This window comes from Odontesthes bonariensis, chromosome 17, assembly GCF_027942865.1.
Source record: "Odontesthes bonariensis isolate fOdoBon6 chromosome 17, fOdoBon6.hap1, whole genome shotgun sequence".
NCBI lineage: Eukaryota > Metazoa > Chordata > Actinopteri > Atheriniformes > Atherinopsidae > Odontesthes > Odontesthes bonariensis.
This window is the reverse complement of record NC_134522.1, coordinates 21,547,881-21,562,287: the sequence shown is the minus strand read 5'-3', so window position 1 is coordinate 21,562,287 and position 14,407 is coordinate 21,547,881. Positions and strand designations below refer to the sequence as shown.

The window sequence follows — 14,407 nt, the reverse complement described above, 5'->3', positions numbered from 1 at the left end:
TTTTTCTGTAGCAAACTAGGAAAAAAACATGATCTTACTTTACACTGAGGATTAATTTAAGCAGAAAGATTTCCCCATCTCTGAGGCAGATATCCTCAGACAAACACTGACATGCACTCTAACTCCTGCCAGGTTTTCTGTCAGCCTTCCAGGCATCTACCGGTTTGAAGTGCCCTTGTGCAAGACAGTAAATCCCTACCAGCTCCAGTGGTGCTGCTTTGTAGCTGTAAGGATTGTGCATTATTCATGGAGCTCATGTTCTTTCTTAACTATGTGCCCTCATCAGATGAGCGCGAAGCAGTTCAGAAGAAGACCTTTACTAAATGGGTCAACTCAATCCTTTCCCGAGTGGGCTGTCGCATCTCTGACCTCTACCTGGACCTGCGGGATGGACGTATGCTCATTAAACTGTTGGAAGTGCTGTCTGGTGAACGACTGGTAAGAAGTTATTCTGTCTCAGCTTACATTTGATCCTCTGCGTTTTCGATATTCTTTGTATCTACTGCGACTCTCTTGTGGTCCCTCCTATAACAAATGTTCTTTTTCCACGTTTGGCTTTCTCTGTAGCCAAAACCCACAAAAGGCCGAATGCGTATCCACTGTTTGGAAAATGTGGACAAAGCCCTGCAGTTTCTCAAAGAGCAGAGGGTCCACCTGGAGAACATGGGATCCCACGACATTGTCGATGGCAACCATCGCCTCATCCTCGGACTCATTTGGACCATCATCCTGCGTTTCCAGGTAAACCGAGGACGGGAGCTTCAGCTGAAGGCCGTGCTGAATTCAGAAATGTATTTTACAAGCTTTAAAACCTCCAGGTCACATAAACAATGGGCACTCAGAACTGTTAGATACTTACATTACAGGTCACAGCAGTGCAACAGCTAATTCAGAGCAACCTGGCCCACTTTAATGACCTCATCAAAGACAATTCAGCATCTACCGTCTCATTCCTCTGGTTTAATGGTGGTTCAAAATGACTTACTGCAGATAGGAGAGCCCAGATCAGATAAATCCAATGGTGAAGAAACCATAATGGTAACATGGGTAGGTAACTTGAAGTATGGAACGAACAAACAAAAAAAGCCCAACTAAATAACGAGTAAATGACGTTCAAATGCTATCTGCAATGTTACATACATCACAATACTAAAGACATGTGGTGCAAGGTTTTAAAGGTGATTGTACTGTATTGTTGTTTTAGAGTGGCTGCACGGTGGTGTGGTGGTTAGCACTGTTGCCTCACAGCAAGAAGGTTCCAGGTTCAACACCCAGCTGGGGCCTTTCTGTGTGGAGTTTGCATGTTCTCCCCGTGTATGCGTGGGTTCTCTCCGGGTACTCCGGCTTCCTCCCACTGTCCAAAAAATCATGCATGTTAGGTTGATCACCTGCTGGTGGTGGTCGGAGGGGCCGATGGCGCCAGTGCATGGCAGCCTCGCCTCCGTCAGTGTGCCCCAGGGCAGCTGTGGCTACAATCCAGTAGTCTGCCACCATCAGCATAGCACTTTGAGATTCCGTATGAAATGAAAAGTGCTTTACAAATGTAATTGATTATTGTTATGGTTAAAATGTGCAAAATGACTTCTGGAGTGTATTTGTTTTTTCAATACAATCCTTATAATATACAAATAACAATGAGAGCTAATTATGTTAGGAGGCCCTTCAGTGTTTAATTCATTGTACATTACCTTAATTATGCAGCAGTGTTAGACAAATACTGTATATACTGCACACTGCTCTATACATGTGTAAACCGTATACCACAATGAACTGAAATACGATAGTGGACTGTTTACAGAAGGGGCCAACTCTAATTAATTTTGTTGTCAATGTGCAATAACAGATAGAGCACTAATCAACAAAAGCATTCAGAGATCGTATCAACTGCTTTCGTCCCAGTTCCAGTTCCTTACAATAATTTATGTGGGATCCTCATTTAGTGATGCTCCAATTCTCGACTAGGTTTCATGTAACTTGGCTTTGTAGATTTGGTGTAAACTTGGTCATACACTAATAAAGGAAAGTCAACAATCACACGCCTCCACCTTGGCAGGGGTAAGGAAACATAATAGAACATTCATTTAAATTAACTTTAATGTCCTTTTACATATATTTATTTTATTATCTTTATTGATTTCTTTTGTTGTGTATTTTATATAACCCTATTCTTTTAACTGTTAGCTCCTCCTCCCCCTTCCCTTTATCGAGCCTCTGCTCGTTCAGGCTGCTATTGAAAATAAGAATTTTTCTTCTTAATTGCTTGCCTGGTTAAATAAATAAAGGTAAATAACATGTAGATACTCTGACAGAATGGACTATTTTTTTGGGATTCAGCCACGTTACATGTCTGTCACATTGACTCAATGGGATTCCAGTCATTTGTCCAACCACTTCAACCTTTACAATGCAGTACTTCATAAATATCCATATGTTTGGTGTGATTGAACCTGCAGTTTTTAATAGATGCGTCTCTGATGCGTCTCTGTCAGTTGTTTAGTTTCACTTGTGTGCTCGGGCACGTTGCACAGACACAGAAAAACTGCCAGCTTTAGGATGTTTACGATTATTCCTTTTTCTTGGAGACGATGCATTCAGGTTCCAGCCATTATCATCAGAAACACATCCAAAACATCAGAACATGTCTGTTCGACTCTTTTATCTTCTCGGAGGGGCCACATATTTATTTTTAATTTGACAGCAACATTGTTATTTTTAGATATGATAGTTCAAAGAATACGGTCTGGTGCATTATTCAGCCTTTTCAAACACGGGAAAAAAAAAAATATATAAAAAAAAAAAATTTAAAAAAAAGGAATCGGAAAGAAAGGAGTTAGCATGTCTTGTCTGTTTCTTTCCATCTGCATAAACCAAGGAGAACCAAAGCTGGCTAAATTTAGCGCTCTCTCAGGGCCTGTCTCTCAGATCACATCACTGCTCCAATTACTGGCCCACCGTGTGGGAAAAAATAAGAAATTCAGTCATTGCCACCAATTTCTCTATCCACTGGATCTGGATAGTTTTGTGAGGACCCAGCCTGACTTATAACATTAATCTTATGTCACTTGAGATTGTTTTTGTGTTACACAAAGAAAAACCAGATCAAGTAACAAAATGTTCCCTGTGGTGCATCGAGTTAGCGACCTGATAGGCTAGGCTTTTACTTGTTCTTCTTTCACTGTAAACAAAAGAGATTAGTTAAGTTTCATTATTTACAATCCAGCTGTGGTTGTTGTTCTTCAACAGATCCAGGACATTATTGTGGAAACAGGCCAGGAGGACCAGAAGGAGACACGCTCAGCTAAAGATGCTCTTCTTCTGTGGTGTCAAATGAAAACTGCAGGGTAAGTGCTTTATGTGAACTTTAGCATCAGCAAGCTGCTGTAAATATCCTGTGAGAGTTATTATGCGAATGTGCAACCAGGTGTACATCTGTTAGTACGTAAAATGCTACAATGCAGAATTCTCTGTTTTATTTCTTTAAATAGTCATGCAGTGTATCTTTGAGAATCCACGTCATTACTTTTTTTTGTAGATGCAACTTATTATGGTTTAAAAAAAATAACAAAGTCCATGGTTTGAATTCAAAGTTTTGCACGAGTTACTAAAGTTGTTTCGTGACTTTAAGCTACAGTGACAAAAGATTCTGAGTTTTGAATGAGCACAAGCCGAACAAGACCAACACAGTGATGCAAAACAGGAGCTCTGCAGGAATGTTTCATTAGTGGCGTCTGCTCACTCATGTTTTACAGGTACCCTAATGTCAACATCACAAACTTCACCACCAGCTGGAAAGACGGCATGGCCTTCAACGCTCTCATACACAAACACCGGTAAGGCGAGATGAATGACAAAAACAGCTCTCACCAGGTCTGAAATGTAAACACACGAGAGGCCGGCCTGCTCAGTGTCTCTCCTCCTCGTTCTACTTCATGTCTCACACCGTCTCGCCGCTTTTGCTCTCAAATCCTAGGCCAGATCTGGTGGACTATGACAAATTAAAGAGGTCAAATCCGACCCACAATCTTCAGAACGCCTTCAACGTGGCAGAGCAGAAGCTTGATGTGACGAAACTCTTGGACCCAGAAGGCGAGTGACTGGCTGAAGCTGTGCCTTTATGTGGAACTGAATGTTTATGAGCATTAATCCTGGCGGGAAACAAAAGATCAGGATTCTCTCTTGTTGGCCGTGACTGACTTGCTTGCCATTTTGTTTCTTAGATGTGTTCACAGAGAACCCGGATGAGAAGTCCATCATCACATATGTTGTGGCATTTTATCACTACTTCTCAAAGATGAAGCAGCTCGCTGTTGAGGGAAAGAGAGTGGGAAAGGTGAGACGGAAACACGGCACACACTCATCAGTTTGCTGATAACCTGCTCCCTTGTTTACCTTTTGCCCTCCTTTTCCAGGTTCTGGATCATGCCATCGAGACTGAGAAGATGATCGATAAGTATGAGACGCTGGCGTCAGACCTGCTGAGGTGGATCGAGCAAACCATCATCGTCCTGAACAACCGGAAACTTGCCAACTCTCTGAGTGGAGTCCAGCAGCAACTTCAGGCATTCAACACCTACCGCACAGTAGAGAAGCCACCCAAGTGAGTCAAGCTTCTTGTCTAATCTGCATCATTTGTCGTGACCTTGATAGTATTTCTGTTCAACCCTATCATGCACATTTCTATTTTGAACTGGCCTCTACATGAACCGGCCTCTACAGGGCATCCTATGGCCGAAGAGTAACCTTTGTTGTCTCTCAGATTCCAGGAAAAAGGGAATCTTGAGGTGCTGCTCTTCACCATCCATAGTCGCATGAGGGCCAACAACCAGAGGGTTTACACGCCTAAAGAGGGAGCCCTGGTTTCAGATATCAACAGGGTGAGATTTTGTTGCAGAGCAGTTTTTATTAAGGAAAGCCTCTCTGTGTCTGTTGATTTCAGGCATCCAGCATGTTTAGATAGAGAAATGCTTTCAATTAGCAAATCATAAGCCCACAGCAGCAAATAAGCAACAACGCCCCGGCCTTTTATTGTAATAAAACTTACTGAACAATACAACAAAAACCGTCCATTGAAGAATATTGAAGTCTGACTGCTCAGCAGGAACATGACACTAAAAAATAAACTGTATCCAGATGGGAAAGTCTGGGATTTCTTTTTCTTTCAGGTATCAAGAGACAAATCAAGATCAGTCCAGATGTTCTGTGATCTCTGAGTTCTCCATCTTGGATGGGATCAGAAGCTGTTGATATTAAGACAACCAGCCACCAAAGATTAAAAACACTCAGGATGCCTCTCATCTTCTGTGTGCAGGCGTGGGAGCGTCTGGAGAGGGCGGAGCACGAGCGGGAGCGTGTCCTGAGAGACGAGCTGATCAGGCAGGAGAAGCTGGAACAGATGGCACGAAGGTTCGACAGGAAGGCTGCCATGAGGGAGACTTGGCTCCTGGAGAACCAGAGATTAGTGGCTCAGGTGAGCTGATCTTTAATGTTTAAATGTCTTGTTCAACATTCGTTGAATCTATCCTTAAGCTTTATCGTATGTTGGTTGTCAAGTGGCAGTGGTTCTTTGTTACGGCTCCTATGTCTCAGATTAATTATCTAACGGTAAGTTTTCTTTTTTTGTTTTGTTTAATTAAGTGAAACAGCAGGTTGCCTGCCCACCAAAGTTATCCACATAGGGGGGGGGGAGTGAAACAGAGACAGGTTGTCCTGAAAACATGGGGAGATGAAACAAACTAAATGATGTCAGCTGCAAATAAAAAGTAGCAACTTACTTATGAGAAAAATCGATTTTTTTTTGGTCAGTTAAAAAGTTCTATTCAGTTAAATTGTCCAAATTTTTTATCAAAATTAAAAGAACTTGACACCTGTATGTTACCTATTAAACGACTTTAATATTGTGACTGATGTATTTATGTGCAAACATCATTTTAGTGATGAAGTAGTTGGAGTAATTTGAGCTAATTTCACCACGTTTGAGTAGTTTTCTGAGTAGATGTCATCAAAGTTCCTTACATGTTTCATTACTTTAATCTTATTATTGGAAATAATATTAAAGTTAAGTACCTATAAATCCCCCTCTGCTCTTTGCTCCACAGGATAATTTTGGCTATGACCTGCCAGCAGTTGAAGCGGCAAAAAAGAAGCACGATGCTATCGAGACGGACATTGCTGCATATGAGGAGCGTGTTCAGGCCCTGGTGGACATATCAAAGGAGCTGGAGTCTGAGCGTTACCATGACACCAAACGAATCGACGCGCGCAAAGACAACGTCCTGCGTCTGTGGGACTACTTGCAGGAGCTGCTGAAGGCTCGAAGAGGCCGCCTGGATAAGAACCTGACCCTGCAGAGGATCTTCCAGGAGATGCTGCACATCATCAGCTGGATGGATGAAATGAAGGTACACAGAAGAGTTGAATGTGTACATGCAGTTCAGATCTTTATCTTCTAAACACTGAGTGAAACAAATGGTGTCTCTCTCTCCTCAGGCTCGGCTGCTTTCCCCTGACTTTGGGAAACACTTGTTAGAGGTGGAGGACTTGTTACAAAAACACGCGCTGTTAGAAAATGACATTGCTCTGCAGGCAGACAGGGTACAGAGCGCCAGTGCTGCTGCTCTGAAGTTTGCCAATGGAGACAGTAAGTACTACAGCTTACTGTGCCCTGTGGAAAAATTGCACCATGAATTAAAGAATATTGTAGTTATTATGTCTGCATCTTTAGTTTAGTTATTACAGTGCTAAAAATTCAAAGAGTGCAATTAGTATAAATTTTAGCACTGTAAAACGAACACAATCAATGGTCCTGCATGTGTGAAGCTTGTTCTACTCAGAGTTGATTTTGTTGTCTATAACTGCAGAAGATATGGTGTTTTGTTTGTTTAAACCATATGCAAAAATGGGTGTCATTTACGTGTTAAATGTAATACATTTCACTTCATGACTTCTGAGCTATGCAAACACATAAAGTGAAATACATTAATGTAAAATATACAGACATTTCTTTGTGCTTTCTTTCCTCCCCAGGCTATAAGCCATGTGATCCTCAGGTGATCCGTGACAGGGTGCAGCACCTGGAACTGTGCTACCAGGAGCTTTGTGCTCTGGCTGCCCAGCGAAGAGCTCGCTTGGAGCAGTCTCGCCGCTTCTGGTACTTCTTGTGGGAGGTGACGGAGCTGGAGAGCTGGATCAGGGAGAAAGAGCACATTTTCTCTTCCCTCGACTACGGCAAGGACCTGACGAGTGTGCTGGTGCTCCAGAGCAAACACAGCGCCTTTGAGGACGAGCTCAGAGCCCGTCGCGCCAACCTGCAGCAGATTTTGGCTGAGGGGGGAAACATGATCCAAGCAAAGCACTTCGGCTCGCCAAAGATTCAAGAGTGCATGGACGACATCAGGAGGCAGTGGCAGCAGCTCGAGGAACTGGCTGCGTTTCGAAAGCAGAACCTCAAGGATACCCAGACGTTCTTCCAGTTTCAGGGAGATGCTGATGAACTCATGGCCTGGCTGCTGGATGCCAAGAGGCAGATGACCAGCGACGATGTTGGCCATGATGAGTACACAACTCAGAGGCAACTGAAAAAGCACAACAACCTGAAGAATGAAGCAATAAAGAACGGAGCCACTATTGAGGCTCTATCCAAGCAGGCCAACGCGCTGCCAGAGGAGCTACAAAACACCCCTGACATCCAGAGACGTCTGAAAGACATCAAGGACCTTTACATGGAGCTCCTGTCTCTGGCTGACCTGAGACAGAAGAAGCTAGATGACGCCATGTCTCTGTACATCATCTTCAGTGAGACAGATGCCTGTGAGCTCTGGATGGGCCAGAAAGAGACGTGGTTGGTGGGCTTAGAGGTGCCCGAGAAGCTGGAGGATCTGGAAGTAGTACAAAACAGGTATACATGAGAGATGATGTTGTCTAGCACCCATCACTAAGATTTTCACAACACCGATAACTATCAAACATTCAGAAACGATCGCTCAAAGACGAGCTTATTGGTTTGTAGCTTTTTTTCTTTTTTCCAAAATTCTTTTAGATCCAATGTGTTGATGTGTCATGTTGATTTTGCTCCTGTTATTTTAACACTATCCCTGTTTGCAGGTTAAGCATTTTAGCTCAAGATATGGCAAACGTTCAGTCAAGAGTAGATGACGTCAACAGAGCCGTAAAACAGCTTGAAGACGGCAGACACCCTCGCACCAAAGACGTCAAGGAATGTCAGGCGCGACTGAACAAGAGGTGCTTTTAATGAGCAGTTCAGCTGTTCTTGGGAAGATGATTCTGATATTTGTGCCTCTTGAAGCTCATACAAAGTTCCGATAAAACTTTACTGTGTAGACTGTATAGATCCAATCTATAGACCAGGGTTAGGGTTTTGTGAAAGGATGATGTAGCTTAGCACTGATAACACATTGGTGTGCACTCGGGGGTATTTTCTCAATTCTTAGCAATCTCTTGTGCACAGCAGCACATACTGAAATTTATCTGCAAGGAGGCAGGCAATGAAGCATATGCGGTGAATAGATTTACATTATCTTTTGATCAATCTACCCTGGTTTAGTCAAAATAAAGCAAGTTTCTTTACAATATCTATTTGTATAGTTTTCACAGAAAATTAAGAATATCATGCATTCCCAAAGATGTTTTTTTAAACATTAACAAGAATATTAAGGCCATTTAAACCTTCATTGATTTATTATTTTCCAGATGGGAGGCCTTCAAGGCAATGGTGGAGGAGAAGAAGAGGAAAACAGATTCAGCTGTTAGTCTGAACAACTATGGTTTGGAGTGTGACGAGACTGAAACCTGGATCAAAGACAAGACACGTGTGATCGAGTCCACACAGGACTTGGGCAATGACTTGGCAGCAGTCATGACCATCCAGAGGAAACTGTTTGGCATGGAGAGAGATTTAGCCGCCATTGACACCAAACTTACCTTCCTGAGAAAAGAGGCCGACCAGCTGGCTCAGGATCATCCGGAGAACGCAGCAGATATCTTTGCTCGCAGAGGACAGCTAGACGCTGCCTGGGACGCGCTTCGAAAGACCCTGAGTGACCGCGAGGAGTCTTTGGGTGAGGTGAGCAAGTTACAGAGCTTCCTGCAAGAAATGGACGACTTCCAGTCCTGGCTTTTCAAAAGTCAGAAAGCCGTGGCATCTGAGGACATGCCCACCACGTTGCCAGAGGCCGAGGAGCTGCTGAGTCTTCACGACGCCCTGCTTGAAGATATAGGCAACCATGAGGAGGACTATCATCGTGTGAGGGACACCGGGGCCCAGGTCACGCTGGGTCAAGAGGAAGATCCTCAGTACCAGCAGCTGGAGCAGAGGCTGAAGGGCCTGGACCGTGGCTGGTATGAGCTCCAGAAAATTTGGGACAGTCGCAAGAGCTTCCTGGACCAGGGTCTGGGCTTCCAACAGTTCATGAGGGATGGCAAAGCTGTAGAGGCCATCCTCAATAACCAGGTACTGCACAGGGCTTGTCTTAATGTTGTATTAGTTAAGGTGGAAGAGTTCAGCAAACACGTAAATCATGTGTTTGCGACACTACAGGCTGTTGTTTATGGAAGAATGCTGTGCAGTCGGTTCCAACACTGCATGTTTGTCATATGATGCGGCCAGCAGGTTTTAAGATTTCAAGACTCCGTCTCTTTCATTTTCTTTGACTTTTGCCAACCCCATGATGGCTGTTTTGTTGCAGGAGTATACGCTGGCCCACATAGACAAGCCTGACACCTTGGACGGGGCAGAGAAGGCTCTGAAGAAGCACGAGGACTTTGTGAGCACCATGGAGGCCAACGAGGACAAGATTGATGGCGCTCTGCAGGGTGGACAGCGGCTGGTGGACAGCAACAACCTGTACTCAGGGAAGGTTCAGGAGAAAATGGACTCAATCGGTGACAGGTATGTTGTCACGGTGTCTGATCAGTTTTAGCCAGTGAAGTGTCGTCCATCGAGCAGCCGAGTAGTAGAAAAAAAGACTTTTGATTGAATTTTGAACTTGATTTCAACCATATGTGATGACAACAGACAAACAGATAGATAGGTGAATAGATATTTCATAAATCCTACCAGGGTAAATGCTCGATAGTGATTATGAACATTCTGTGAGATGATAACGTAAAATCTAAAGCTTCTTCACTTAGGCACCAGCAGAGGTACTGATCTTATGCAGGAAGTATCTTTCCATTTTCTTCAGAGTACCGACTCAGCAGTGAAAAGGCTTTCTTACCGCTGTGTTGTTGGCCTTAACAGGAGGCGGTACAGAGGGCACACGGGGGCTACTCCCATTACCTCCTACTGTTCAGCTTGATAGACAGGCACCTGCAATAATGGGTATTGATCTGTAAGTGAGAGCTGTTCTTCACAGTGAAGCAGAGGAACAGATGACTTTCTTTCAGTGGAGGAGCTCACGTGGATTAGTGTAATGCATCCTGTTTGCATGATGTCACAGGGGCCTCTGTTTGAGAAGAGGAAAGAATTACTCTGCCTGAAACTGTATTTTGATGTGCTGTCTGCCCTTGCTTTGCGTTTGCTCCTCAGGCGTAGCAAGAATAAAAGACGAGCTGAGGAGGTGTCTGATAAGCTCAGAGATAACCGTGACCTGCAGCACTTCTTGCAAAACACTCAAGATGTGAGTTTTCTTTTCAGTTTATTGTTCATGCAGTGGTAAGGACACGTCAGTTGGTACCTAAATAATTAGCTAAATCATTACTTTAGTTACACTTGACATTATGATGTTTATCTCTTTTTAACACCTGTACTATTTTCCAAATACATTTTGCTGTGTTGATTATAACACAGTGTTCTTATAACACTGGATTCAATTTGGGATCGGGACCCCATTTTTGCTAAGTGGCCCTCCGCACAGACTTTAAAAGCTCACGTTTTGACGACTTTCCAGAGTTTCGTTACCATTCGTGCGTTCATCTATGCTGTTCACTGACCAAAGACAGAAGACCGGAACATCAATCGACTTTGCTCATGATAATCTTTGTTTCTCGCCATGCTTCAGCTGACTGTGTGGATCAATGAGAAGATGCTAACAGCCCAGGACACTTCGTATGATGAGGCCAGGAACCTCCACAGCAAGTGGCTCAAACATCAGGCCTTCATGGCTGAGCTGGGCTCCAACAAGGACTGGCTCAACAAAGTAGATCAGGTGAGGGAAAGCTGCATGTTGTTTTTATTTCAGAGATTACATTAACCTTTTTACCTACTCCTGAACTATAATGAAACCAAAAGAGCTACTTTATACAGCACCTAATTAAGCGAGCTAATTAGCTTAAACAATGTATAAATCAAAATCAAATCAAATTTATTTATAAAGCACATTTCGTATACAAACAATTCAAAGTGCTTTACATAAAATAAAAGCATTGCAGCAGGGAGTGGAAGAAGCATTAAAAATAAATAAAAGAATATAAAGAGAAACTAATAAAATCATTTAAATGAATTTAAAAACAAGCAAAAGTCAAGATAAGTTAAAAGATATTGTGCAGATATACTGACTAAAGATATTCTGCTATTACAGTAAGTAAGTGCATAGCATGTGTAGCATGAAATATTACTTAAAGGGTCATCAAACTAATTTAGATAAATAAATGGAATAGATTGAAATAAAAATGTATGACTTAATGTCAAAGATTAAAACAGTTCTGAAGTTCTCAGGATATACAACTATAAAGTTTCTAAAGGCTCTAGCATGGTTGCCGCGTCTGCTCGCACGAGCGGTGTTGATGACGTCACGAGTTCGTGCCCGCCATAGGACCCTATATAGTGGCGCAAGTCGATGCGCCAGTAGTTGCAATTTTCTCCGTCACAGAGGTGGCGCTGCCAGGTGAAGGTTACCTCTACTCTACAACCACGAAAGTGGAGAAGAAAACAATGCCGCTGTCAAGAGCAAGAATACTGTAATTAATGATACTGCTGCAGTTTTCGGATCATTTTAATTTTTTAATTCAGTTAAAAGAGGTGAAGGTTTGAAGCCCCCGGCATCAACAGAGTCTCTGCCCTCTTCTTTGCCTTCACGTATCTGTCCCGTAGCTTCTTCCACACATTCTTACAGAACTCTCCCTCTTTCCCCAAAGTTCTGCCCATCTCTGTGCACCAGTTTTGGGAGTTTACGTGCTCCCTGTGCTGTTTCACTGCAGTTTCGTACAGCTGCCTGTACAAATGCACCTCCTCACTGAGCCTGGTCTCACAACGGTCCATCCGGTTCGTTATGCTCGGCGCCGCCAAGTTACAAAAATCGACTGGTGCACGACAACGCGCTGCGCCGTCTTTTCAAGGGAAGCGCCAGGCCTGAAACGTCATTTTGACATCACGGTGCGACACCGCCGTGACAGACGCGGCAACCATGCTACCGCCTTAATGATCCAGGTTTTGAGCTATTATCTCAGACATGAATGAATCGCACATAAGAAAGTCATATTTGCAGAATGGGTGTCCAACTTACTGTGGATCATTTACAGACAGGCCGCGCTCAGATTGTGCCGCACAAACCTTTTTTATTCTCTTTTTTAGTCTTTTTAAGCACATATTTGAACAAACAACAGAAATTCTTGGGTAAATCACAATAGATATTTGTATTTACATGTGTACAGAAATTTAAAAAGTACATATAAACATATAATGCCTCTTTTAGAGCGTTTTGAAAACGAGATCTCCTTTCTTCTTGTGGGTGCAGGAGGGTCAGGAACTCATGGAGTCCAAGCCTGAATTTGAGCCTATTGTCAAGGAGCGTCTGGCCAAGCTCCATGAGCTGTGGGACAAACTGGAGTCCACCACTCAGGAGAAGGCTCGGCTGCTGTTTGATGCCAACCGCTCTGAGCTTTTCGACCAGAGTCTGGCTGACATGAAGAAGTGGCTGGGAGAGCTGCAGCAGCAGTTACAGAGCGGAGACGAGGAGGTGAAAGACCTGACCAAGGCCAACATCCTGCTGAAAAAGCATCAGGTCTGTATCACGTGTAACTATAATGTACATATATTAGATTTGTCTGCACATTGTCTCTGCAGCTCTTGTTCATACATGCATTTCTTTGGATGTGTGTTTTCTGTGGGCGTCTGAACTTAAATGTGTGAAAGAAACATTGTATTTGTCTGGAATAAGTAAAACACAAGTTCTAATAAATTATATTTAGTGTTACTTTTACAAAAACCTTAGTGTGATCTGTTCTATGCATTGTTGTCATAAAAGTTTACACGAGTGAAAAAACTGTCTGCATCCTGATCAGGCTACTGAAAGACGATTAATCTTTTTTTCTCTCATCACGTTTACCCACTCCAGATGACAGAGAACCAGGTCCGTGACCGGGCGCGGGAGCTGGAGGAGCTCCAGGAGGCTGTCAGGAAGCATGGCGGTGCGAGGGAAGACCAGCCGGAGCTGGAGGCTGAGCAGCAGGCCCTGCAGGGGGAGTTCCAGACGCTCCGCACACCACTGACCCAACGCAGGAGCAAACTTGAGGCAGCCAAAGCTGTCCATCAGTTCTACAGAGACCTTGCTGATGAGCTTGTAAGCGTAGATCCTATTTCGCAGCAAAAATGATGGTGTCAAAATCCTCAAAACACACAACAGGATTAATAACTCAAAAACAGAATAACGAGGTTCGGACTTTAACATATAAAGAACCTGAAGCACTTTCTGCACGTGTGCAGGAACACTTGCATGTTGCAGCAGCTCTTAATGCGAGGTAAAGTGGTTGGATTAACGGTGGCTACCGGACAACAGTGAGAAACGCTCGGGGCAGCTTAAAAGCTATCGAAGCCTTAAAAAGGTCTTTTGATGTCTCCGTGAAATTGATACTTCTTTAGATCAGCGTTAAAATCTTGAATCGTATTACTGTTTCACTGCTTGAATCCTCTTTAGCCAGATTTACTGTTTGAGGGCCTTGAAACATTTTGGGAAGGAGTAAAATTCTGTACGAGGGAGATAGTTTTAGTAGTATATATAAAATTGGTGGACATAAGAGAGCTATAAAGCAATTTCTCAAATTCTGATTTTTCCATCCTTATCCTTATCTTTTTCGTCTTCTCCATCTCTTTCAGCTCTGGATTGAGGAGAGGATGCCCCTGGCAATGTCACAAGAGCATGGCAACAATCTTCAAACGGTGCAAATGCTGTTAAAAAAGAACCAGGTAGGGATTTTTCTGTGCAAAATGTGTGGTTAGTCCGTTGCATCAGTTAGTTTACCTTCTTCATCAATAACTTATCTGTAAAATGTTGTACAAATGCCCTTCACACTCTCCTAGAGGTTAAACCGAAGCCTTTGAATTTGAGTTTACACGTTTACATGACAAAGAAAAGCAACTTCTCCTTTTCTCTAATCTACAAGCAGAAAATACAAAGTTTCTGCTTGAAAAAAATGGTAAAACTGTTAGCATTTCCATGGTGGATAATGGAATCAC

General features: G+C 43.2%; 1 protein-coding gene across 2 annotated transcripts in view; it reads left to right on the top strand.

Annotated features, from left to right (window-relative positions):
* sptb (spectrin, beta, erythrocytic) overlaps positions 1-14,407 on the top strand; it is a 41,990-nt gene that overhangs the window by 15,355 nt on the left and 12,228 nt on the right. For both annotated transcript variants that reach the window (XM_075448467.1, XM_075448468.1), the window contains 20 exons: positions 287-438; positions 568-741; positions 3,244-3,341; positions 3,750-3,830; positions 3,971-4,086; positions 4,218-4,330; positions 4,410-4,597; positions 4,757-4,874; positions 5,309-5,467; positions 6,096-6,398; positions 6,487-6,637; positions 7,024-7,894; positions 8,101-8,238; positions 8,707-9,466; positions 9,702-9,904; positions 10,544-10,634; positions 11,016-11,162; positions 12,690-12,956; positions 13,290-13,514; positions 14,048-14,137. In XM_075448467.1, the coding sequence (XP_075304582.1) occupies positions 287-438; positions 568-741; positions 3,244-3,341; positions 3,750-3,830; positions 3,971-4,086; positions 4,218-4,330; positions 4,410-4,597; positions 4,757-4,874; positions 5,309-5,467; positions 6,096-6,398; positions 6,487-6,637; positions 7,024-7,894; positions 8,101-8,238; positions 8,707-9,466; positions 9,702-9,904; positions 10,544-10,634; positions 11,016-11,162; positions 12,690-12,956; positions 13,290-13,514; positions 14,048-14,137 (4,445 nt within the window). The remainder of the gene's footprint in view (positions 1-286; positions 439-567; positions 742-3,243; positions 3,342-3,749; positions 3,831-3,970; positions 4,087-4,217; positions 4,331-4,409; positions 4,598-4,756; positions 4,875-5,308; positions 5,468-6,095; positions 6,399-6,486; positions 6,638-7,023; positions 7,895-8,100; positions 8,239-8,706; positions 9,467-9,701; positions 9,905-10,543; positions 10,635-11,015; positions 11,163-12,689; positions 12,957-13,289; positions 13,515-14,047; positions 14,138-14,407) is intronic.